The sequence below is a fragment of the Cydia amplana genome, chromosome 8 (genome assembly GCF_948474715.1).
Source record: "Cydia amplana chromosome 8, ilCydAmpl1.1, whole genome shotgun sequence".
NCBI classification, from domain to species: domain Eukaryota; kingdom Metazoa; phylum Arthropoda; class Insecta; order Lepidoptera; family Tortricidae; genus Cydia; species Cydia amplana.
Window position 1 is genome coordinate 4,471,177 of NC_086076.1, and position 25,973 is coordinate 4,497,149.

General features: G+C 39.2%; 2 protein-coding genes across 2 annotated transcripts; both read left to right on the top strand.

Annotated features, from left to right (window-relative positions):
- Positions 1 to 5,291: 5,291 nt before the first annotated feature.
- LOC134650413 (zinc finger and BTB domain-containing protein 16) lies at positions 5,292 to 25,888 on the top strand. Its single transcript, XM_063505368.1, has 12 exons — positions 5,292 to 5,709; positions 5,989 to 6,238; positions 7,073 to 7,251; positions 8,094 to 8,234; positions 8,414 to 8,505; positions 8,701 to 8,788; positions 12,745 to 12,911; positions 14,299 to 14,427; positions 22,006 to 22,117; positions 23,784 to 23,924; positions 24,966 to 25,114; positions 25,758 to 25,888. Exons 1-12 carry the CDS (start codon positions 5,418 to 5,420, stop codon positions 25,773 to 25,775), a joined length of 1,758 nt encoding a protein of 585 aa, XP_063361438.1. The 5' UTR covers positions 5,292 to 5,417; the 3' UTR covers positions 25,776 to 25,888.
- Positions 18,892 to 19,912, top strand: LOC134650009 (retinol dehydrogenase 11-like). Its single transcript, XM_063504823.1, has one exon. It carries the CDS (start codon positions 18,933 to 18,935, stop codon positions 19,908 to 19,910), a length of 978 nt encoding a protein of 325 aa, XP_063360893.1. The 5' UTR covers positions 18,892 to 18,932; the 3' UTR covers positions 19,911 to 19,912.
- Positions 25,889 to 25,973: the final 85 nt, after the last annotated feature.

The following is a 25,973-nucleotide window of genomic DNA, read 5'->3' on the forward strand; positions in this document are numbered from 1 at the left end:
TAAAAAACTTATAATATATATTTACAATATTTTTGATGTCGTTGAATTTAAAAGGTAAAGACATAAAATGCAAAGTATTATAATCAAAAATCGATTCAAGAAAATCGATCTCTATACGTAAGTCACAGTTAATATAGTCGAAGAGCCTACAAGGAAAATCTGGCATTGTTAAAATAATTATTTAGGTACTACTACAATGAGGGTGTTGTAGTAACACTTGTAGTTACGGTGTCGGTGCTCTAAAACATTAGTACTTAAGTATATGTAGAGAAATAGGTAAAATAAATATAGTAACCACTGACTTCGGTTTAATAACTGATCTGGCAAGTCGAGCAAAACAAAAAGGCACGGCCGTACCATCTGGGGGCACGGCAGTGCCCCCGCCAAGTCGAGCAAAACAAAGAGGCACGGCCGTACCATCCTTTTCTCGAAGCGATTCAGGCCATTTTCGACGTCCTCTAATTTTGTGCTGGCTGAAGCTAGAACCCTGAATTTTCAGTAATATATAGGGCTTAACATGCTTAAGATATATTCTCAAAAACATTCAATTTGAACTTGTAGTTTAAGAATTATTGTACGTTAAAGTTCCTTATTTTCGACACTGACACACTCACGATCATCATAATTCTAAGGTACTTCTAGCATACCCACAAGCTTCAAATTTTAAACATAAGTAGTTTTCAGCTTATCAAGCCATAGAAAACCTAGAAATATTGCAATATCAGTCACGTTTTAAAGATCTGAGAACTGCATAAGTAAGTTTGTAACCCCATATAAATATATGCTATTACAAAGTTACTGTTGCAGTTCCTACAAATAGTAGGTAAAGTAAAGGTACACTACGATGCACGATGTGAGTATGAATGAAGATGTGTTTAGTTATGATATATGTATACATAGTATGGGTATGAGTATCTGAAAAGAAGTACTGCCTACAAAAAGAGATGAGATCCATCAAAAACATTACATGTAAAAAGGTGCAAGTCTCGCAACGCTTCTACTACAAAAAAGTTTTGAGATGTAATGTGAAACCAAGTCGGTTATTTTAATCAGTGCCAGGGGGTGTTAAAACCGTATCAATAAGATATTTTTAATTTGTAATACATATAATGACCTGGCAATCGGACATAATGCTTTACTCGTACCGTACTCGTATATATATGTAATGCTCAAACTGTAATTAGCGCTAGCGTTGTGTTCAATTAGAATTTTTTTTAATAGGTGACGATGATACTTATGTCATTATGCAGCCGTGCGATGGCCAAGTCATTATACGTATTACAAATTAAAGATATCTTATTGATACGGTTTTAATACCCCCTGGCTCTGATTAAAATAACCGACTTGGTTTCACATTACATCTCAAAACTTTTTTGTAGTAGAAGCGTTGCGAGACTTGCACCTTTTTACATGTAATGTTTTTGATGGTATATTAGGCAAGTGCTTATCGGATCTCGAATATCAAAGAGCGTAACTAGTTAGTAAAATTGACTAAACATACTAACGCCCGTTCATTAGAATTAGAAACCAACAGCATCATATAAAAGAATTGAAGTGCTTAGGATGTAGCGTATTATGACCTATATACAAATTACTAACAATCAAGTTTAGAGTAATGTACATACATAATCAAAAATTTTACGCATAATACGCATTGTCAGAATAAGTTAAGAAAAGGAATCATAAAACAAAATCTTGCATATCTTCAACAGTTTTTTAGAATTAATGAACTTTTAGTCAATGTTTTTCAAGTGTATCCTATATCGATAACTCTGTATTATTTCCAAAGCTAGACGCAATTCACCAGCGTTATCAATTTACAAATTGTTTCGTTTTCGTCCGTGACGTGAACTTGCCGCTACGGCGGCTACGCTAGTATAGTGTGACCCGCATCATCGTAATAACAATGTGTAATCAAAGCTCATTCTTATATCGGTCTTTCGGTAGCGAAGTGGTGGGTGGGTAACTTTGTTTACCACATGTTCCACAAGTTATCGGCTTTGTGTTCGGACTCCGTGTTCATATTTATTTTTATTCTGAAGCAAAGGTACTGGAATTCAAATATTATGATAACGATGTATTATGCATTCACTACATGATGTTTTGTTTGAATATTATTGGAATAACTATTTATCAAGGAATATTTTTAAGTAGGTACAGTCAAGTGTAAAAATATGGCTGTATATAACTTACTCAAAAATAGGTCCTATAGTTCTTAATTCGCTGACGTAAGAGCTACGGGACACATATACGGGCTACATATTTTTGAGTACGATGTGTGCACCCATATTTTTACACTTGACTGTACTATTTTATGTGCTAAGTAAGAGAGTCAGTATTTGGTTTAATTACTTACTGTATTGGTCTGTATATCTGCGTAAATATCTCTATGGCGTCCATGATGACATAAGTCTACCCGAAACGCGTGCGCAGTCCGTAGCTCGTATTGATCGGGGCCACCCCACGCGTAACAACCCTCTATATACCTATACATTTCTATTATTAATACCTATCTACGTTCTATTTGATCGATCGAGCCTTGCAACTAATTTAATGTGCTCCAACCATGCTCTAACCGTGATAGCTACTAAAATACTAGATTTATTGAATATAATTAAATTCAATGTAACCGAAACTAAATGGTACCGCACCTATATTTTATTCTAAAAGTTACAAGATATCGAATTCTCAATTAAAGAAACTAACTTGAAACGAAAGTGGAGGACCCGCGCGAAATTGCCTTTTCATGCAAACGTAGTCCCCATTTTCTTCTTATTAGGGTATTAACATTATCGAAAATATTTTGACACAATTTGTTGTATATCAAGTAATATTAACTACAACTTTGCCCCTACGTTTGATTTTTTAATTATTATAAGAGTTAGGAGCATTTAAAGATTTGTATGAAATCTGTTTTTCGCACCAATTTTTTACAATAATCAAAACATCGATAAATCAAACGTCTCCTACGTTTGACTTTAGCTATAGATCATACATCAAATTATGTAAAAATATTTTTTGTAATGTCAATATCCAGAGAGGAAAACGGGGACTACGTTTGTATGGAGAAGCGGCCGTCTCCTTGTACTCTGGCTGGAAGTGACTTTACCTTGCTTTATTACCGAGCACACTAAAATTAGCATAACAAGCAGTAGGGTATATGTTGTTACATAGTTGTAATGTACCTATATAATCGCTTTCGGTAGTTTCGGGATATAATACTAAATGCCTGTCATATTTTATAATAAACAAATTAGCTGTAAAGCCATTGCTACCAATGAATAATGGAGACACATCCTAATTACCTATTTGATGTAACTTGACTTACTTCTGACGTGTTACATTAATAACATTTTGTTTAAAAATCATATAAAACAAAACCTTTTTATAAAACAAAATACATGGTACATTTTCAATAAATCAATTTATCACAATCTCGATATTTATTACTTATATTTTTATTGCTCATTTATTTGTTAACATGCACGGAACCCTAAAACAACATGTTTAGAGTTTTATCCGGAAAACGATGATGTTTACGATCGGATCCAAGGTTAGTTTGATTGAATGTACATAATATGATAAGAATAAGCCTAAGGGGCTGTTCATAAATTACTTCACGATTTTTGATCCCCCCCCCCCCCCCCCCCTATAATCATCCAAAAATCATGCTTCGAATGACCCCGTTTCCTCCTACGTCATGCTACCATCATCAGATGCCCCCCCCCCCCCCTAATTTGAAATGACGTAATTTATGAATAGCCCCTAAGAACCGTAGCTCGCAACGCAACAGTCTGTTAATTTTACTTGCAATATAACAAAAAGTAATAAAGTAATATTGATATTGGAGACTAGGAATTATAATAAAAGTTTTGAATGGTTAATGGTTCACAGTTAGTTTTACTAGACTTATATTTACCGGTATATATTGACCGTGATTACCTTAAGTATTATTTTTGTACTCCCGAAATTTCGATGCAGTACTTTACATGATTTTGCACCTTACCTAAGTACTTGTTGCAATGGATTAAGGTGAAGAAATGTAGACATATTTATGAACTCGACTGTACATCAATAAATACCTACTTACTACTCGTTTACTTTACATATTTCATGTTGTTTCTAGGGCAAAAATTACAGTCAGCATCAGCAGCAGAAGTTGACAAGCGGGTGAGGTGTTTAAATTACCTTGACGCGCTCTTATTCTCTTAACTATATAAAGTCGCGTTAAGATAATTTAAACACCTCGCCCGCTTAGCAACTATTGCTGCTGATTGTACCTACTGATTTCAGAAATTTTACCTGTTCCTGCCATCAAAATCAGTACAAGGTAATATACCTTTTGTTTCATCTCGATTGAACCATAAATCTAATCGCGTGATAATGAGGTACCTACATATGTGATATGGATACAGTTCAGTGTGATGGATATTCACTTATATCGCCGTATTTCCTCTCAACATTGTTCCTTTCTTCTTCTTTTACTAATTAATAAATGTTACGTACACAAATATATTATACCTACCTACCTAAAGGGAAATTCAAGGTAAGTGCAAATGAACCATAAAACTAGATAACATTCGAATTCCCGCATTCGTATCCTGGACTATTTACCTAAGACAAAATTGATGAAGAATGTGTTTCCAGGCAATTAAATTAAATACCTCTTCATTTACCGTTTAGCTGTACATTTGTACTATTCGTAGCCCGGTTGATACTTCTCGCATTTTGCGCGTGAACAGGGTGGCTGCGCGAGCTGGCGGCGGACGCGCGGGCCGCGGCCGACGCACCCCTCGTACACGGCGCAGGCGCGCGGCGCAGACCGACGCTCACCGGCATGGATCGATGAGATAAACGCGCAACCCCGCTCCAAAAATCAATACCCTTTCCATCGATTTTTACAGCCGCAGCCGCCGCACACTAGATTTGAGGGTCGCACGCGGTGGTTGCGCGCATTGTTTTCATATTTCTTTAGTTTTCGTAAACGCGACCTAATAAGGATTATTATATTGTGTAATCAAAAAATGAACCGATAGTCGTTATCGTAAATCGTAACCGTTTTAAAATATCGATTTTCCTAATATCCGGTTTTTTCAAGGTATTTTTTTTAATTGTACATTTTCAAATCGTTACATAACTTCTTAATTTAAAAATAAATTAATTCTTTATAAATAATTTGTTAATATATTTACGTATTTAGTAAATGTTTTTGAAATTAAACCCGAGGAATTAAATGCATAATTCCATACTATACAATTAAAACATAAAGTTTGATTAGTTCCTCGTTCCATTTCCGGTAAAACAAGACAAGTAGCCCGCTTCTCGATGGCGGCGTTTTCGCATTTGTAAACAAAAACAAACCGCGTAACGTAAAATAACAATTTCGCCGCAGATGGAGTGGACGTGATATAACGACAATGACGTCGACGGACACATATCAGTTGAAATGGCATTCGCACAGTTCACATTTGAACGGGTCCGTTGCGGCTTTGCTGCGCTCGGAGCGGTTCACGGACGTGGTGCTGTGCACGATGGACGGGTCTCAAATCCCGGCTCACAAGTTCATCCTAAGTTCGTGCAGTGTTTACTTGAGCGGCTTGTTCGAGGGCCAGCGGCATGTCACGCGGATGGGCGGTATGCTTTACGTCGTTCTGCCTTCGGAGATATCCACGAAGGCGCTCAAGATTTTAGTGGAGTATATGTATAAAGGTACGTTTTTTAGTTTTTACTCATATCTAGGTACTATCCTAGTAGTCATTTATAGCACCTGAACCAGGAGTCCCAGGTGTTTCTGATTATTCATATATTTTGTATGAAATTGCGTGTGCGACACCGTAACGGTGGAAGGTGGGAATTGAGGGAGAAAAGAAATGTTTACGTCGAAATCATATTGCTATAACCAAACCGCAGTTCTGATCAGTTAAATTTATAGTCTACAGAGGTGAGGATCACAACAACAGAAAAACTAAGAAACCCCTATATTTCCAGGTGAAACAACAGTTTCAAATGAAGTTCTAGATACAGTATTAAAAGCCGGGGAGGTCCTAAAGATCCGAGGCTTATGGCGGCAGACGGATGAAGCTGGAGACCCTCCGGCAGAGAAGACAACTGCACAAGTAGCTAGCGTTAACAAACAGCCGGTGAAGAAACCGGAGGACTTACAGCCTAAGATTGCAGTCAAGAAAGATGATAAACTACTTAAGACTTTTACACCAATGCAGCAGCAAGGGGTCACAAGGTGAGAAAACTTTAAGACAATTTTTTTTTTTATTTTACTTTAGGCATTTAAACATCATTAATTTTATTTTTGTTGACCTAGGTTCAAAATCCACCTAGATAAACTGTCTAAGGTAAACTCACAACAATTCGGCTACATTCTCTCTGCTTTGCCTTACCTGGTCTCTACCAAGCTGGCCTCTGCCTTTTGGCATTAAGTCCATCTTTTGTACACAATAAGGTTTTCTTTTATTGTGCAAGGGTTCTATGGGTCTACAGAGAGTTCAGAGCATAATTATGTACAGTTAGCTGCAGAGAGAGGTGAAACAAATTTCTATGCGGGGGGGGGGGGGGGAGGGGGGTCACCTCTGCAGCTGACTGTACTTTGTAAGTGGGTGGTTTTATTAGGCTACTAAAAATAAAAAATCTTATTTACATTTTAATACTACATGTAACACTCACCTGACCTGAAGTTATTCTGCCCTTGGCTCTAGTTAGGCCTTACCAAGGTCAGTTACTAAACCATATTCATATTGTATGGGTAGTTTCATAGTTATAAATAAATAAATAAATATTAATATTTTTACACAAGTTGACTAAGCCCCACGGTAAGCTCAAGAAGGCTTGTATTATGGGTACTCAGACAACGATAGATATATAATATACATAGAAAACAATCATGACTCAGGAACAAATATCTGTGCTCATCACACAAATAAATGCCCTTACTGGGATTCGAACCCAGGACCGCGGCTTCACAGGCAGGGTCACTACCCACTAGGCCAGACCGGTCATCGCAGTTATGTGTTTGAGGTTTGTTGAACCATTTCAAATATAATTGTAATTTCTATTCCAGGCCTATGTTCATCGGACCACCCAAACTGGTGTTCATCAAGACCACTGAGGGCGGCACGCAGGCGGCGTTACGATCGGCCGGGCCGAAGGGCCAAACTATACTGGTTGCACCCGCGCCCTCCCTGGACACCTCTACCACCTCTGCTACTACCACCACAACCTCCACTTCAATAGCTATAGGTAATTATACTTGGTCAACCAGATCTTGACAGTAGAAAAAGGCGGCAAATTTGAAAAATGTAGGCGCGAAGGGATATCGTCCCATAGGAAATTTGAATTTCGCGCCTTTTTTTACTGACAAGATTTGGTTGACCAGCTATATCTAGATCCATGTTCATCAGACCCAAAATGGTGTTCATTAAGGCAGCAGGCATACAGAATTACAGACGCTACGGCAGCCATGGCTCACTCCGCGATTTCGTCGCGTCGCTACATGTACCTAAAAGTAAATGCGGCCCACAGCAATTTTGGTGTATAGCCGTAGTTGCCGCGCACCGCTACTGAACGGACGCATGCTCGCGCTTGCGCCACCTAGCGGTCATAATTGTCATAATAGACGCGTTTTGTTAGAGAGTGATTCTTCTGTACCTGGTACTATTATTTATTCTGTGGCTACGGTCAGACGGACACATAGACTAGGAATCCTCTAGACTGAGTTTAGAGCAATTATTTCATGAAACCGATGCTGCCAAAAATACGGGGGTGCGGGGGGACGAGGTGAGCGAATCCCGTGCCGTGATTGGTCCGTTCAAAGACACGGACCAATCACGGCACGGGATTGACTCGAAGATGGAGTAAAACTACCGTATAATTGGCAGAGGGGGTAGCGTTACTATGCTCAGTCTAGAGGATGTCTTGTCTATGGGCGGACACAACACAAGGGCCAAATTATATTGTCGCGTCCGGGTCCGCCCGCTCCCTTGAAATCTTTCGCTAGTTCGGGTATCAATATTATCACGAGCGGTTAAACAAATAACAACAACTCTGCCTCCAATCAAATAACTATTGTATTGTATTTCTAGCTTCGACGACGATAGCGGACGACTCGCCGGACGAGGCGCCGGCGCCGCGCATCCTGCGGCGGCACGCGGCCGAGCGCAAGTACGGCAAGCGGCAGAAACCAGACGACACCGAAGACAAGGATGCTGAGGATACTGCCTCCAGTGAGTACAGACCACACTGTTAACTGATAATCAACCTTATTGCTGAGGCATAAGGCCTACCATAGGTCAGTCAAGAGAGTTGCTGTCAGAAGGTAGGTACAGTACACGGGATTGTTACGCCATTTAGGGTCCTAGCTAAATTGGTTGACCATACTTACGCTATAGAATATCCAATTTAGCTAGAACCCTCGGCACGCGGCCGAGCGCAAGTACGGCAAGCGGCAGAAACCAGACGACACCGACGACAAGGACGCCGAGGAAACTGCCTCCAGTGAGTACAGATCACACTGTTAACTGATAATTCAACCTTATTGCTGAGGCATAAGGTTTACCATAGGTCAGTCAAGAGAGTTGCTGTTAGTAGGTAGGTACAGTCACCACACGGGATTGTTACGCTATTTAATTTTATGGTCCTAACTAAATTGGTTGTTCCATACTTACGCTATGGAATGTCCAATTTAGCTAGAACCCTCGGCACGCGGCCGAGCGCAAGTACGGCAAGCGGCAGAAACCAGACGACACCGACGACAAGGACGCCGAGGAAACTGCCTCCAGTGAGTACAGACCACACTGTTAACTGATAATTCAACCTTATTGCTGAGGCATAAGGTTTACCATAGGTCAGTCAAGAGAGTTGCTGTCAGTAGGTACAGTACACGGGATTGTTACGCCATTTGGGGTCCTAGCTAAATTGGTTGACCATACTTACGCTATAGAATATCCAATTTAGCTAGAACCCTCGGCACGCGGCCGAGCGCAAGTACGGCAAGCGGCAGAAACCAGACGACACCGACGACAAGGACGCCGAGGATACTGCCTCCAGCCTCCAGTGAGTACAGTCCACGCTGCTAACTGATAATCAACCTTATTGCTGAGGCATAAGGCCTACCATAGGTCAGTCAAGAGAGTTGCTGTTAGTAGGTAGGTACAGTCACCACACGGGATTGTTACGCCATTTAATTTTATGGTCCTAGCTAAATTGGTTGTTCCATACTTACGCTATGGAATGTCCAATTTAGCTAGAACCCTCGGCACGCGGCCGAGCGCAAGTACGGCAAGCGGCAGAAACCAGACGACACCGAAGACAAGGACGCCGAGGATACTGCCTCCAGTGAGTACAGTCTACACTGTTAACTGATAATTCAACCTTATTGCTGAGGCATAAGGCCTACCATAGGTCAGTCAATCCACGCAGTTAAATTAACTTGTCGTAAACCTTATTGCTGAGGCATAAGGTTTACCCACGGAAGAAAGAAAGAGCGCGCCGCGCTCTAAGGGGAAACGGCATGTGCCTGGATTAGTATGGGAACCTATGTCGCCAACACGCTGTCACAAAAATTGGCCATATTTTCTTATTTCGAAAGGGATTATGAACCCTCACCCATCACAATAATTTGAACCTTACAGTAAAGAAAATTATGTAGAAATTGCACTACGATTTTTATTTATTGTAAATAGTCATTTATGCGCTATCCCTTTTACACTTGCATAGCTTTTCCAAGAGTGAATGCGATAAGATAAAATATTCGACTATGACGTTGACATATGCTATAGGGATGTGCATGATTCGGTGTGATATCGATAAACGCTTATTAATAATTAGTGTAAGTACACGTAAACTACTCAGTTTTTTATACATATGTATACTATATTTTCTGGCGAAGATTAGGTTACCTACTTACTTTTTAATAAAAAAATGCTCGTTTTGAAAGTAATCAAGCCACCAACTACGAATATAACTGTAAGCGAGTACCTATATAATAAAAACTGTTGAACCCTAGTCACAGGGCGGACACGCCATACATCAAAAATGATTTGCGTTTATATGTGTGCGCGGCACGTCTGTACACGCGTCAATGTGCATGTGTGGGTAAGTCGCTTTACTGAGAAGACGCCAGAAGTCCGCCAGATTCATGTCTGGGCCAGTCGCGGGGCGAGATAATGCGAGTCGGGCGGGGCGGTGCGTGGCCGTTCTGTATGATAATACTATTACTTATACTGTGCCTCAGCACACCCCGCGTGATGTCCGCGTCCTCAGTTACGTGCTACACGTCGCTCAACCATCATCTTCCTTCTTCCTAGCGTTGTTCCGGCTATTTGCCACGGCCCGTGAGCCGACCTGCGTTACGGAGCCTGGAGTCTGCTTGGAAACTTATCACAAGAATTGGCGTAGGCACTCATTTTTAAGAAAGAGACTGTCATCTGACCTTCCAACTTCGAGAGGAGACTTTACACTAAAGCCCTATTCGAACAATGAGATACGTCAAATACTAAATATTGAAACGATATGGGTCAAACAAGTGTCGGTGACGTTTCTTCAAACAAATACGTCACTTTTGACGCTGACAGATCCGATCCATATCGTTTCAATATCTAGTATTTGGCGCATCTCATTGTGCGAATACGGATGTAAGCCTTATTGGAAATAGTTCGGTTTCCTCACGATGTTTCTCTTCACCATACATAACTTCCGAAAAAAAAGGCCCGAAACATGTCGCCAATAGCGACTAAAAATTCAAGTGAGTGAAACCGTTGTCGTATAAACAACTTCCTAAAAACTCGTACGAGGCGGGATTTGAACCCATGACTTCCGAACTCGTACTCTTACTCTTACCGCTAGACTACTAACGCTACGTAATGCATGCCACTCGATAAATATAGAAAATACGCCTTCCACAAAAAGAAAAATAAAATATTAAGAACATGTATCAACATAAACAAAACGAACTGTGTATTTATACAAACATCGACATCGATAACTTTTTTGATATGGTCCTCGCACTGTGGCCGAATAGCGCACCCGTACATGACTTTTACGCTAAGTAGATATCAACCTTATCTCATTTACATAAATTTGATTTTTGTACTAAACAATCCAAAAATCCTTGCGGAAACCGAAAATGTAAAAAAGATTGAAATACGTATTACATGAAATAATACTTGCCGATGATATGAAATGCCTCCATGTCTAATATTTTTTGTCCCGCTAGTGTTTTTACACTCCAAAATGGAGCAGCACGGCATATTTGTAATTATTTGTAATTTTAACTGGAATCGTTTTCACATCTGACATCTCATAAGCGCCATACTGAACTGACAACGACTGACAGTAGCCTGCGGTGAAGTTTAGTGCAGCTAATCCTAATGATGCCACACGTTATACACGTACGTTTCGCTTCTATTACTTCTTTGTTTTGTGGGTTTACCATAGGTCTGTCAAGAGAGTTGCTGTTAGTAAGTAGGTACAGTCACCACACGGGATACGCTATTTAGGGTCCTAGTTAAATTGGTTGTTCATACTTACGCTATGGAATGTCCAATTTAGCTAGAACCCTAAATGGCGTAACAATCGCGGAGCGTGATGGTTCGGTCCACGTGAGATTCAATTTGTGATTGTGTCAATTTCCTTTCCCTCGGGGGCAGAATAAAAAAAAATTACTTACGTATAGCAATTGTTACGCTTAAGATCTCCATTCCAAATTTTATCGTAAACTCAAAATAACAAGTCAAGCCGTAATAATTATGTTCAGGTACACAGTTAAATCTACGAAATTGAGGGAAAATTTAAGCTCTGGAGAGTCACAACTTGTGACCAAATACGTTTAAACTCAATACCGATGGCGTTGCAATTGTTTAGGTTCCATTCGCCTGACTGGTACATTTCAGTTACAAGTGTTACAACGCAAAATTTGGTGATACAGCTAATTATAAAAGTTTTAGGAATGAAATAACTTTTTCGACAGGTTACCTACATGTTAGATTTAGATTTCATTTATTTGCAATAAACATGGTACAGTGGTTCTTATGCTATTGTTATTACTGTTATGATTAACTACATAGTAGCATGCAAATCTACACCTTAAACTCTAGGACATACAAGGGCTTTTTCTAAAATAAATATCGAAAACCCGATTCTTTCAAATCTGGACGTTCTTGGGCTCATTCTACTCTATGGGTGAGGTAGAAAATTGTGAATAAAGTTTCACATTTTCTCCATAGTAAATGTATGCAGAAAGTTTTTATTAATTTGTGGCTTTTTAGTTCATTATCGTAAGTTGACCCCTAGGAAACTTGATACTGGATAGGAATGGAATCGATTGGCATACAAAAATAGCATGTGAAAAATAAAAGTTTTCATTTTCATACAAATTGTATGGCAAAAGTTTCCCTCGATTTGTGGCTTTTCTAGCCGGAATTTTTTTTTTGCTTCCATATAAGCTTTTGATCCTCAATAGGAATGGGATCGATTGGCATCAAAAAAAAAGTCTGTCAAAAATGACCTTTTTCTCGCACCCTGTATGTTTTCTCCAAAATCTGTAAAAGCCAATCTTCATTAATTTGAAATCGAGGGAACGTCTTCTAAGACCGTATTCTCGTAGCAGCACGGGATCTGGTAGCTGCCCTCACTGACCCAAAAAGAAAATCCACCCTGTATACAACATAATTCATGTTGTTGTGTATTTTACTTTATTATAATTTTCCGGCCCCTAACCACTATCTCTTTCATCAGAAAAATCAACAGCCAGCAACAACGACCCAGACGTGTCTATAAAGGAGGAGCCGGAATGGGACGCGTCCAGCATCGAAGAGGAGGAGCGATCCATCGCCGAAATGTTCCAGCAAGAGATGAGCGTCAAACAGGAGCCTGAGGACCTGGACATCGATGAAGACGGACTGGTATGTGTAGATATAGTTTTAAAAGGGGCGTAGCCAGGAAACTAGAAAGTAAAATCAACAGCCAGCAACAACGACCCAGACGTGTCTATAAAAGAGGAGCCGGAATGGGACGCGTCCAGCATCGAAGAGGAGGAGCGATCCATCGCCGAAATGTTCCAGCAAGAGATGAGCGTCAAACAGGAGCCTGAGGACCTGGACATCGATGAGGACGGACTGGTATGTGTAGATATAGTTTTAAAAGGGGCGTAGCCAGGAAACTAGAAAGTAAAATCAACTGCCAGCAACAACGACCCAGACGTGTCTATAAAGGAGGAGCCGGAATGGGACGCGTCCAGCATCGAAGAGGAGGAGCGATCCATCGCCGAAATGTTCCAGCAAGAGATGAGCGTCAAACATGAGCCTGAGGACCTGGACATTGATGAGGACGGACTGGTATGTGTAGATATAGTTTTAAAAGGGGCGTAGCCAGGAAACTAGAAAGAAAAATCAACTGCCAGCAACAACGACCCAGACGTGTCTATAAAGGAGGAGCCAGAATGGGACGCGTCCAGCATCGAAGAGGAGGAGCGATCCATCGCCGAAATGTTCCAGCAAGAGATGAGCGTCAAACAGGAGCCTGAGGACCTGGACATCGATGAAGACGGACTGGTATGTGTAGATATAGTTTTAAAAGGGGCGTAGCCAGGAAACTAGAAAGAAAAATCAACTGCCAGCAACAACGACCCAGACGTGTCTATAAAGGAGGAGCCGGAATGGGACGCGTCCAGCATCGAAGAGGAGGAGCGATCCATCGCCGAAATGTTCCAGCAAGAGATGAGCGTCAAACAGGAGCCTGAGGACCTGGACATCGATGAGGACGGACTGGTATGTGTAGATATACTTTTAAAATTTTGACAAATTACTTAAGTTTAGTCAGCATGATTTGACAGTAATTTCCTTAAAAGTATAATGATATGTATACTATGCGTCAGATCAGACATTCATAGTCAAAGAAAAACGATAGGCACAGAACACACAGAACGAGGAGTCTTGCTATGGTTTGCCTCTGACGTGGAACGCTGCTTCGCGCGGCAACTTTAACGGATGGCGCCAAGTTGGATTTGCCTAAAGGCTGACTTACACAGCGCGCGAACTCGCATGCGAGTTCTTGCGTCGTCTAAATGAGTCTTAACAAGCAACCGAGGCTACGCTATGGCGTTCAAGCATAAACATTCGCTCTTGAGCTGTGCTATACATGAGCTATCTTACTATCTGTATCTATGAGCTAGCTAAGTTCAAAATACCTTATTGCGCGCCTCGTCTTGCGCGATAATACCCTCTCGCGCTCGGCTGGCCTCTTTATGCAATAATCTAGATGTTGGTACATGTTGTTGTGTCGGTGCTGCAGGTGTACAGCCCGCTGGCGTGCGAGCTGTGCGCGGAGGTGTTCACGCTGCCGGCGGCCTGGGTGCGCCACGTGGAGGGCCACGCGCGCGCCGACCACACGCACGCGCGCAAGCGCAAGCATCGCTCCGCGGTATGTATACCTACACCCCGCCCCGCCCCCCGTGTGTGAGCGGGACGACAGCATCCAATCCTGCAAGACTCGTTCCTGTCTTGCCAAACAGTCGTCACAGTCGTGTCACTAAACAGTTTTGCGCTTCGCGTAGGTACATTTTAAGTTTCAAGGTCTGGATTCAGATCCATAAAAATTTTCCTTCATTTCCTCGTGGAACTCATCATCAGAATTGGACCTTGACAAAAATGTTTCTTAAGGGGCCCACAGATAACCAGTTCGTCGGACGATATCAGCCTGTCAGTTAAACGCAAAAGGTGACAGTTCCGAACAATTGACAGACTAATATCGTCCGACGAACTGGTAATCTGTGGGCCCCTTTAGAACCTTACTTGCTAAACAAACACAGGTAACGAAGAAGACAGATCGCCAAACTTTAAGTACGCGTAGTGGAAAAGTGCCGTTCTGGTTTTCATCAGTGACACTTTTTTTAATGCATTTGCTTGATTTGTTGATGAAAATACAAAAATCGCTATATGTTGCCTATAACATTTGACTGATTTGAGGAGTTCCGTCAATTTCTCATGGATCCCATCATCTGACCTGGATTCGATAAAAATGGGATTAAGTTGGAACCATATACTTTTGAAAAAAATAATTTCCAAATAGGTTCATACATCACTATAAGTTCTAAGGTCATAATCATAACACATTAAAAAAACTATCGAATTGATTACCTGCTTCTTTTTTTTAAAGTCGGTTAAAAATAAATTACCATGATAAAAATTTCATATGGATATAGTCATCGGCAAATAGATAGTAACAGCCAAAATCCTAGTTCTTCAAAACAGAGCTGCTCGCCCAATGTGGGGATTCCCTGATATTGATATGACATTTTGACAGCGATGTAAGTATTTGCTTGTTTGCCACGAACGGCGGGTCTACCGCGAAACTCGAAATTTCATTATCTGCTTCTATCGCTCGAATATGCAAGAGTGACAGAGAGGCAGATAAGATAACACAATGTCGATAGGTATAGTATATATTTTTATGTATTGCATATGTCAATTTGGGTATCTGATGTAATGTTTACCTTCATCTGCCATTTACTTAATCCTCTGACTCTCAGTCGTGTATTTTTGAGTATAATTACATGGACACACCTCATTCGGTTCTCGTATGCTATTTTATTTTTGCTATCATTTTCTTTAATTTAATGAATGTTTTAATTAGGTATACAGGATTTTGACTCTTGGAGACCCTATACATCTCTAAGGATAATTTGATTAACTACTATATATTGTAATCTTTTAGTTATGATGACACTTAGAGACATTTACATCTCTAAATAATTTTAGATTATAGTTTTTGTATCTTTGTGTTTTTTTTTCAATACTATTGTTATTGCGTTTTTTGTAATTCGACATTTCGAGGCTTTATACATCTCTATGTTAGTTTGATTTGATATTTACGGCTTAGTTGTATTTTATAATTATTGACGTGTTTTTTTTTGCTGTATGTAAATTCCATATTGACGTGTAAAAGTGCCCTTGTGGCCTATTTGCTGAATAAATGTTGATATTTGATATTTGTACCTTTATTTAAGTAGTTTTGGAATATTCTTCGTGCTCTCTATACGACCTGCTTGACTTTGTTAAGAATGACTGTATAATACGATTCCGGTTCGTTCCAGCCAAATATCATAATGCCCTTTTACATATTTTACTAAATCTCAAATTGTGTTAGTTCCAAAATGCCTAAATTCCCAGATTGACTTATTTTCAATACAATAAAATGTCATAATAACATTTACACATTACATCCGATATCCAAATTGTATAGTTGGTAAAATGAACAATAACTTCAAATACCGAATTATTATTAAGACTGAAAGTGAAAATGCATTAGTTTCATAATTACCAAAATTCAAAAAAGCCTTTTGTTGACAGGCCCAAAGATCACAATGACACTGTCTCATAAATCTCACAATACCTAAAATTTTGACCACACAGTATTTTTAGTGTTACGTATTTATAAATGTACAGAATAAAAGTAGTAACAAGACGAAAATTGGGATGCCGTTATTTAATAGGGATAATTAATTTAATGGGGGGATCAACTATTTCTTGTTGTTATTCTGTCCGGTCAGCCAAGAGACAATAGTAGCATAGTTTGTTAGAAGACATAGTCCACCACCTCCTTCTGACACGCTTGGTAGACGGCCCTCTATGGAAAGGGTTTATAAGTATCACCAAAAAGCGTGTTTGGTGAATTTAAATGCCTATAAATCAGGTTTTAAAGAGTGACCCAGGAGAACGTAACCATGGCAACGAGTGACAAGAAAAAGTTGATTCACCCTAATAACTCATTGCTTAAAAACTATAAACTTCAACATAATTTTAAATATTTTCCACAGATACTGAGTTTTATAGATATTTTGACAATGTGACGTTTTTGTATCTAGTTAATTTGAGTTTTAGACATTTTGGGAAATGGTATAATTGAAAATCATCAAAACATGATCAAGTCAAGTTTTAGACATTTTGGGAAATACATAGTAGAATTGAAAATTGATCAAAACGCGATAGAGTCTAAATGAATTATAGTCATATTAAGTGGCCGGTATCGATTTAAGTCGCAAAAATGTAAAATTGGTAGATTTAGTCGATGAAATTGTACACCTTTTGTTACGTAATAGAAATAACAAGTATTTACTGGTATCTATTAGCACGTCTTTTTATCTTGCACTTTTACAGATCATTTTTAGGGTTCCGTACCCAAAGGGTAAAAAACGGGACCCTATTACTAAGACTTAGCTTTCCGTCCGTCCGTCCGCTCGTCCGTCCGTCCGTCTGTCCGTCCGTCTGTCACCAGGCTGTATCTCATGAACCGCGATAGCTAGACAGTTTAAATTTTCACAAATGATGTATCTCTGTTGCCGCTATAACAACAAATACTAAAAATAAAATAAAATAAATATTTAAGGGGGTTCCCATACAACAAACACGATTTTTTGCTCTATTTTTTGTTGATGGTGCGGAACCCTCCGTGCGCGAGTCCGACTCGCACTTGGCCGGTTTTTTTAAAAACATACTCACTAAATTAGTAATGATTTTTTTTCTGATGGACGTTTAGGTAAACGGGCGTAAAGCACTGATTTTGTCGATCTTATTTGTAAATTTCGTAAAGGTTGGACTGCTAAAAATTGTCATTTTGTATTAAACATATCCTGTACTCCAACTTTAATAGACTACATTTTTGTTATAAATGATATTGAACAAGAGTAAATTAAAGTTAGACGAAATCAATTTTCACCAGAAATTACTTCAAAACAAGTGACAATTTTTCGTGAAAATCGACTTAATTTCAACGTAATTTTGATACTTAAACAATCTACAACATTGCCTGAAACTGTTCTTATACATTTTGTATAATTTACCGCTACAATTTTTTGATGAATTTTTAAAAACTGCCCCTTCTCGTCATATATTGCCGGCGACGCACGCTCGGGACCTCGTTATTAAAAGCCAAGATGAGAAGACGTGCTAATAGAAACCAATACTTGTTATTTAGATATTTTAGATATTACGTAACAAAAGGCGCACAATTTCAACGAATAAGTAAATCTATCAATTTTACATTTTGACTCTAAAATCGTTAACGGGCTCTTAAGAATACGGTAGTTTTAGAAGTAGGCTTACTAGAATAACCTGTTTTGACATTCTGATATTATAGGAACACGTTATTAATTATTATGATATTTGGCTGTAACGAACCGGAATCTAATACATACAATAATTGTAATTCTTAAATAACATCTAGTAACATCACTAAAGTTTGCTTTTTAGTTTAGTTAGACTATTTAATAATACCGCCGGTAATCCCATAAGGGGTTGGAATGGAAAAGGTTTACATATGTATGATATTATGTAGAATGATCATTAAATTATTCTGTGTGGTCAAAGCGTTTTAGTACAATTACAAAAATTACTTATACTTGGTTTTGTAATAAAGTCATAATCATTATAAAGTAGGTACCTAATTTTATCGCTTAAGTGTTTTTTGCATTTAAGTTAATAGGTTAAAAATACTTGCACTACTGTATTAGTAACTACAGTGGGCACAGTGGTCCTCATTATTACTTTGTTAATTACATATTCTCCTTATGCTAATCTAATAACGACTTCAATAAAACGCTCACGTCTCAGGTAGAATAACAGGTTAAATACAAACACTTCAATAGGTACGCATATTTCGCGTTGTACAGTCGACGTCCAAAATAAGTTTACACTTTTGCACCTTACTCCTTTGTGATAAGGCGAAAAATGTATACATATTTTTGACGTCGACTGTACTTCGCGATTCCGTTCTTTTTATGTGTAACTATTATTTATACGCATTGGGGGTAGACTTACACTGGTTCATTAATAACAATGTTCTCGATAAAGATTTGAGAATAACCGCGATTGCTCCTTTATCCAAAGTAGTCAGCTTCACATTTCATTCGCGTTCGACTCGCGTCCACGATGGTGCTCACATTAGCCTTCGCGGCTCTCGCGACCTTCGCAACTCTGTATTTTCTCCGACTGTACCACACGGCGACTAATCGAGAATGCAGGTCCCTAAAAACTCTGAATGGAAAAACGGCCATCGTCACTGGAGGCACGACGGGCATGGGACTAGAAATAGCCACAGACTTCGCTCGCAGAGGCGCCAGGGTTATCATCGCTTGCCCGTTCCCGCAAGAAGGGATCGACGCACAGAGAATAATCGAAGAAAAAACCCACAAAAAAGTTGTCTTCAAACTCCTCGACTTGGGCTCTTTGGAATCAGTCCGATCGTTCGCCGCCGATATCCTGAAGAATGAAGATAGATTGGATCTTTTAATGAACAATGCTGGCATCGGAATGCCCAAGAACTTTGAAACTAAGGATCGTTTGAATTTTATAATGCAGGTCAATTATTACGGGCATTTTTTACTGACGATACTACTGCTCCCGCTTTTGAAGAAGACTGGAACGGCCGCGGAACCGGCCAGGGTGGTCAACACGTCATCTAGACTGCATTATTTTGGGACAGTCGATCTAAGCGATTCTGAAATCAATTGGCTGAGCTTCTTCAGTTACTGCAACAGCAAATACAGCATGATACTCTTCTCCAGAGAGCTGACTAGGAGAATCAAAGGATTTCATCTTGTGGTTCACAGCGTAGACCCTGGTACCGTCGGGACGGGTATCTACAATTGCTCTGGCAAAATCCTAGGCGCCATCTGTAGATACTTACTAATTTTCTGCAGCAAGACGCCTAAAGTGGGTGCCCAGACGGCATTGCATGTAGCTTTAGATGATGAAATTGGTCGAACGAGCGGGGGATATTTCGAGAATTGCAGACCAGCTCGAGCCATACTCTGGGGCGACAAGGCCAAGAATGCCCGAATACTGTGGGAAGAATCTATCACACTCGTCAAACTTACTGACGACGAGGTGGAACAAAGTTTGAAATAATAACAATGGGTACTGCGGGATACAGTGCTATATGATAATATTTATCTTCTGTCGATCAATACTTTTATGTAAATGTAGGTTAAAGGTGCGATCACTATAACGTGTGTTAGCACCAGACGATAAATGAAATGCCTTTGTTATTTGAGCTCATATACATTATGTTAAAAGTACTAACGTGAAAGTCAAAATTAATTTAATCATGATTTATGTGTTGTTTGTTTTGAACTTTAATAGCTGTCAATAAAGTTGAATATCATATCCGCCATATATGGCTCCATATGCGGTAAAGGGTTAATTTGTTTTTTTTTTCATAGCCTCGAATTGATCATTGACCTTGGTAGGTACTTAAGAAATAAATTACCTTTTAAACGACATATTTCCTGCTTTCAAGTAGACTAACAAGGTAGATAGTTTTCCAACGATTAAACTACCACATAGAACGTCTTAAGTAGGGATTGCAATCCGGTCCGGCGGATCCGTTAATCCGGCCGGATCCGATACATATTTCAAGCTACCGGATCCGGCAAATTTCACCGGATCCGGTCTCGGATCCGGTAAAAGGAATAAAAGCCCTAAAATATAAAATTACAGCTTAAAACACTGCTAAAATTTAAAAGTTCTCTTTTATTATATATAATTCTATTTTAATGCTCCCCTCCCCGCGTTCCCGTTCGCAAACAGCAACACAACAACTTGTTTGTTAGTTGACGCCAGTCTTCTACCGACGAAATATGTGTCGTCGTAGTGTTGGTTGAGATTCCCGTGCACCGTAAGTAAGTTCTGAATTGTTTTATATTTAATTAATTGTGTTGTTACATGATAATATAACGTACATGTTGTTTCGTTTAATTTAGTACAAACCATTATAGCCCAGCTATAATAAGTGTTAACTGCATTTAAAATAGAATGAAGAAATATTTATAAGACTTCATTCAGCAGTCAAGTTAAATGTTTTGTCGAATTTAAAGTAAATAGAATATGTTATTTTGTTATTATTATGCTACTAAATAAAGCGAAGAATTGAAAGCACCTTTTTGTGGGATTTGTGGGGCTATATATTTTAAGAGAAAAAGAAGATTTTAATTTGTGAGACTGATTATTGTAATCAGACTTAGTGGTTACGTAATAAAAACATTGATTTTTGAAACCTCAAACTGTCGTTTTATTAACCCATTAGAAAAATATCCTTAACTGCGCATATAACGCTAAAAAACATAATAAAATACGTGACTGGACGAAACTTTCATCCGCAATACCAATCCGGCCGGATCCCCGGATTGAGGACCAGACCGGATTGCAATCCCTAGTCTTAAGTAAACATTTTGCGTGCAAATAATGATCATACATCGGGGTTTTCGGTGCGGGAATGATTTAGTGTATTTATAACTTTGTTTATTGTAAAATAATTACCAAACTATGAATTAAACGTAGGTAGTAAGGTCCAAATGTGCTTATAAATGTTAAATTAGTATCGTTTTTTACAGTTTTTACCTGTTATTTGGCTAGTGTAAAACATTACCACCACCTTATACTAAAATGAATTATGTTTATAGATTTCTATATTATTGTTGTATATTGGTATTTAACCAATGAGCCGACATTGGTTCGTTTTTCGTTTTTACGACGCGGGTAACTGTTTAATAAACCGACTGCGAAAGAGGATTTGTTTACGGTAACGAGTCTGATATCTTACGGAGCTCTTCTCAACGTATTCTGCATTGGGGTCTCTACACAACTTACCGATAATTGCATGCAATTTGCGTTACATTGCGGCATTTGATCGATCGATCGAATTTGTTATACCTACTTTAACGGCGATTATCTAAAATCGCATGCGATTTAACCTTTTCCACGCCGTGTCAAACACAAAAGCTGTCACTCAGGCGCCACATCGTTGAAGTGTCAAAACTGAAGTTGAACTTTATGTATATGCACGTAGGTCGATGTTGCTCTGTGGTCTGTGACCGATTAAACGGTCTTTGGCGTTGAACCTACGGTGCGGATACATCGGTCATTGGCGTCCAAAAGGTTAATGCAAATTCTGTGGAGGCCTTTAACGTTTACACTAATTTAATTTAGTATTATTTGTGCACAGAGCGATGACACCGAAGAAACGATGGCACTACTGCGCTGCGATTTGTGCCAAAAGCACTTCCCCAACCCCGCCGAGTGGGTGCGCCACGTGCAGAGCACCCACACTGAAACAGGTGTGTACCTTTTTACTCTACACTACACCTTCACACTTTAGATTTACTATTAATACTACTATCTTTCGGGCATGAAATAGTAAATTCATATTTTTTGACGGTTTCAATATGGCGGTTAGTTTACATAGTTTGCAAGTTCCATAGAAAGTGACTTTACCGTCGTGATCACCGAAGTTCAATTGCAGGAATCTTTTTTTTTTACTCCAATTTAGGCGTAATTAGACAGAGAAAGATGCCCGCAATTTTGTTGTTCGCGGTGGGCCCTGGGATTTCTTAGGTCAGAGGTCAGTAAACTTTTGAGCAGAGTGGTGTGTGTGTGGCAGTGGAAATCTTCATTTCAAGAATTTCAAAGAGCTGAAAATGTTGGTTTACTTTGTATAGGACTATAGGTACTCCTAAGGGTTAATCTTTTGGGTGCCTTGAAGAGCCACAATTGTACCTTCAAAGTCTTCGGTTTGCCGACTCCTGCCTAAGGAATTTAAAGGAATGTTTTAAAATTTAAATCAATACATTATTGATTTGAATCTATTGAGAATGTTAATATCTTTAGGCCCTGAATAAACCCCAAATAATTGATAGGTACTATACAAATTATCGTTCTCAAAGTACCATTGATGATCTGTCATCATGTTCAAAGCGGTTTTTTTTTGCGAAAATTCGCTCTGAATTAAAATGTATAAGTTTATTTTGGAAAGTGGTAATTTGAATTCGGATGAAATTGAAACATAGCCTAGGAATCCTCTAGACGGAGTTTAGAGCAATTATTTCATGAAACCGATGCTGCCAAAAAAACTGAGGTGCGGGGGACGAGGTGAGCGAGTCCCGTGCCGTGATTGGTCCGTTCAAAGACACGGACGTCACACAAAGACACTGACTCGAAAATGGAGTAAAACTACCGTATATTTGTGGCAGAGGGGGTAGCGCTACTATGCTCACTCTGGAGGATGTCTTGTCTGTGAATTGAAATAAGCAACATAGCTGAAATCTGATTGTTATGTACGTGGCTGATTCTCGACAAGCGAATATTGAAATAAAGTTTACGTAAGTTACTTATTACCTTTTAACCACTGAGTTCCCGCAACGCTCTCACCCCGCTACACATGATGATCACTTCAGTTATGTTTAATATTGGCTTTGCTTGTTGCTTAACAGCACTTTGCGACCTGAGATGATGGCATGGAGGTCTCCCTGAACACTTAGAAGACTACGGATAGATACTGAAAGAAATATTGCATTTAAATGTTCCTCCGTCATAATGACTGGAAAACTCCTAATAATTAAGTCGCTTCCGAAGCTATAGGTCTGAAAATGGTGATGGCAATACCTTGGGACAATAGCCAACCCCTATTAAAGAAATGTGATCAAACTATAGCGTAACCGTTTCTTATAAATTATAGTGTATAATTTTATAAATCATGAATGGTCCGCTAATAAATTATAACGCACCTTGAGTAGTGTTCTAAAATGATGTGCCGCGGCAGCTGATTCAGTGTTACTGCAAACATTTTAAATTCCCTTTCAATATTAATCCGTTAGTAAGCTAAAAATATAACTAAAATCCCACTTCTGATATCATACGTAACTGTGACAACACCAGCATGCCATCATCTCTTCAAACATGATGTCCTAATAACCCTTTCTAAATGTATCGATGTCGGTTGTCTAGAATTGGCCATATCAAACAACAGTGCCCCACCAAAACGTCACAATCGTTTCACAGAGGGCGCGCAAAACAAGACTTGCTCGCACTGCAAGAAAACGTTCCCGTCTCATGCCTCCATGCTCATACACATGAGGACGCACACAGGTTTGTGTTACTTTAAATATATTACTATACTATAATAATATAGTCGGTCAAACAACTTTGTCAGCAGGAAAAGGCGCGAAATTCAAATTGTCTAAGAGACGGTAACTCTTCGCGCCTACATTTTTTAAATTTGCCACTTTTTTTAAATGACGGAAATGGCTTGACAGACTATATAGTAGTAGTTGAAATTTGCTATTTTTTATTTTAATCGATGTTTTATAGTAAATAACAATGAGATTAATTAGATAGAATCTGTAAAACATTGACATTTTATTGAAATCAACAGATTAATTAAACTAGAGATTTTTCAACACGCAAACACGTACGTGTTATTACCGTGAAATAATCTCTCGATTAAATTTTACTTTGGCGTACATAATCTTTAAGGGTGTGCAATTTACGTACATTGTATGTGCATATCATTGCATATCTATTAAACAACATTTTTTTCTATCAGATGTCGGTTTATATGGGCTGTAATGATTGAAGTCGGATCGAACAAAAATTCCGCATCTTTACTTTGTATATAAAACATACTTAGGTACTAATTGTAATTAATGTAGTCGGAAGGTATACTTACTTTGTTGCTGTGCCGTCATGTAAAGCTATAAATCAGCTGTCTTTACAAGAAATATAGGTAGTCTAAAGCAATAAAAGTGGGCAAATTTTAACCTCTTGACCACCAGCACCGTCCACTAAATACTACAAGTATTATTAAAAATCATAATTAAGTGGCGGCGGTTAAAATGTATAAGGCATTTATTTAAAAAATGTACACAATTTGTAAACAATAGGGTATTTGACTAGTCAAATCAGTATATTTTTTCGAACTGTCAAAACGATTTTGCTACTATGGAATTTATACGAAACACTAGCATGTGACGTGACGATCAAATTACAAAGTTTTATACGGGTTTTAAAATAGACATTGTGTCTATTTTAAAACCCTTAAATCTTCAGCTGCTTTATTTCTTGCATGGTGTAAAATAATTTATTTTAAATACAGTCAAATACCCTATACTCATCAAAAAAACATTTCAGGTGAGCGTCCGTTCGTATGCGGGCTGTGCAACAAGGGTTTCAACGTGAAGTCCAACTTGCTGCGGCACCTCCGCACGCTGCACGACCAGATCATCAGCCCCGCGCTCGTCGAGGGCGAGGCGGACGACGAGACCGAGGGGCCGAGCGAGGTAACCTACTTCCCTATTTCACTATCCTAAATAGAGTAAAAAAGCGGCCAAGTGCGAGTCGGACTCGCCCATGAAGGGTTCCGTATTTAAGCGATTTATGACGTATAAAAAAAAACTACTTACTAGATCTCGTTCAAACCAATTTTCGGTGGAAGTTTACATGGTAATGTAGATCATATATTTTTTTTAGTTTTATCATTCTCTTATTTTAGAAGTTACAGGGGGGGGACACACATTTTATCACTTTGGAAGTGTCTCTCGCGCAAACTATTCAGTTTAGAAAAAAATGATATTAGAAACCTCAATATCATTTTTGAAGACCTATCCATAGATACCCCACACGTATGGGTTTGATGAAAAAAAAAATTTTGAGTTTCAGTTCGAAGTATGGAGAACCCCAAAAATTTATTGTTTTTTTTTTCTATTTTTGTGTGAAAATCTTAATGCGGTTCACAGAATACATCTACTTACCAAGTTTCAACAGTATAGTTCTTATAGTTTCGGAGAAAAGTGACTGTGACATACACGGACAGACGGACAGACAGACAGACATGACGAATCTATAAGGGTTCCGTTTTTTGCCATTTGGCTACGGAACCCTAAAAATGAGTCATGTAGCCTATTGTAACCGCAGGTGTTGCAGGTGAAGCGCGAGTCCTGAGGCCGCGGGGGGGCGGGGCGGCGAGGCCGGCGCGCGGTGCTGCCGCGCAAGCAGAGCTACTCGCTGTTCCTCAAGCAGCGCGCCGTGCTCTTCTCCGCCAAGAAGTGGAAGCAGTAACCCGAGACGCCACGACCCGAGTCCCGCCGGACCGGACCCGGGTAACGATTGACACATTTTATAGTTTGTAGCTTTCTAAAA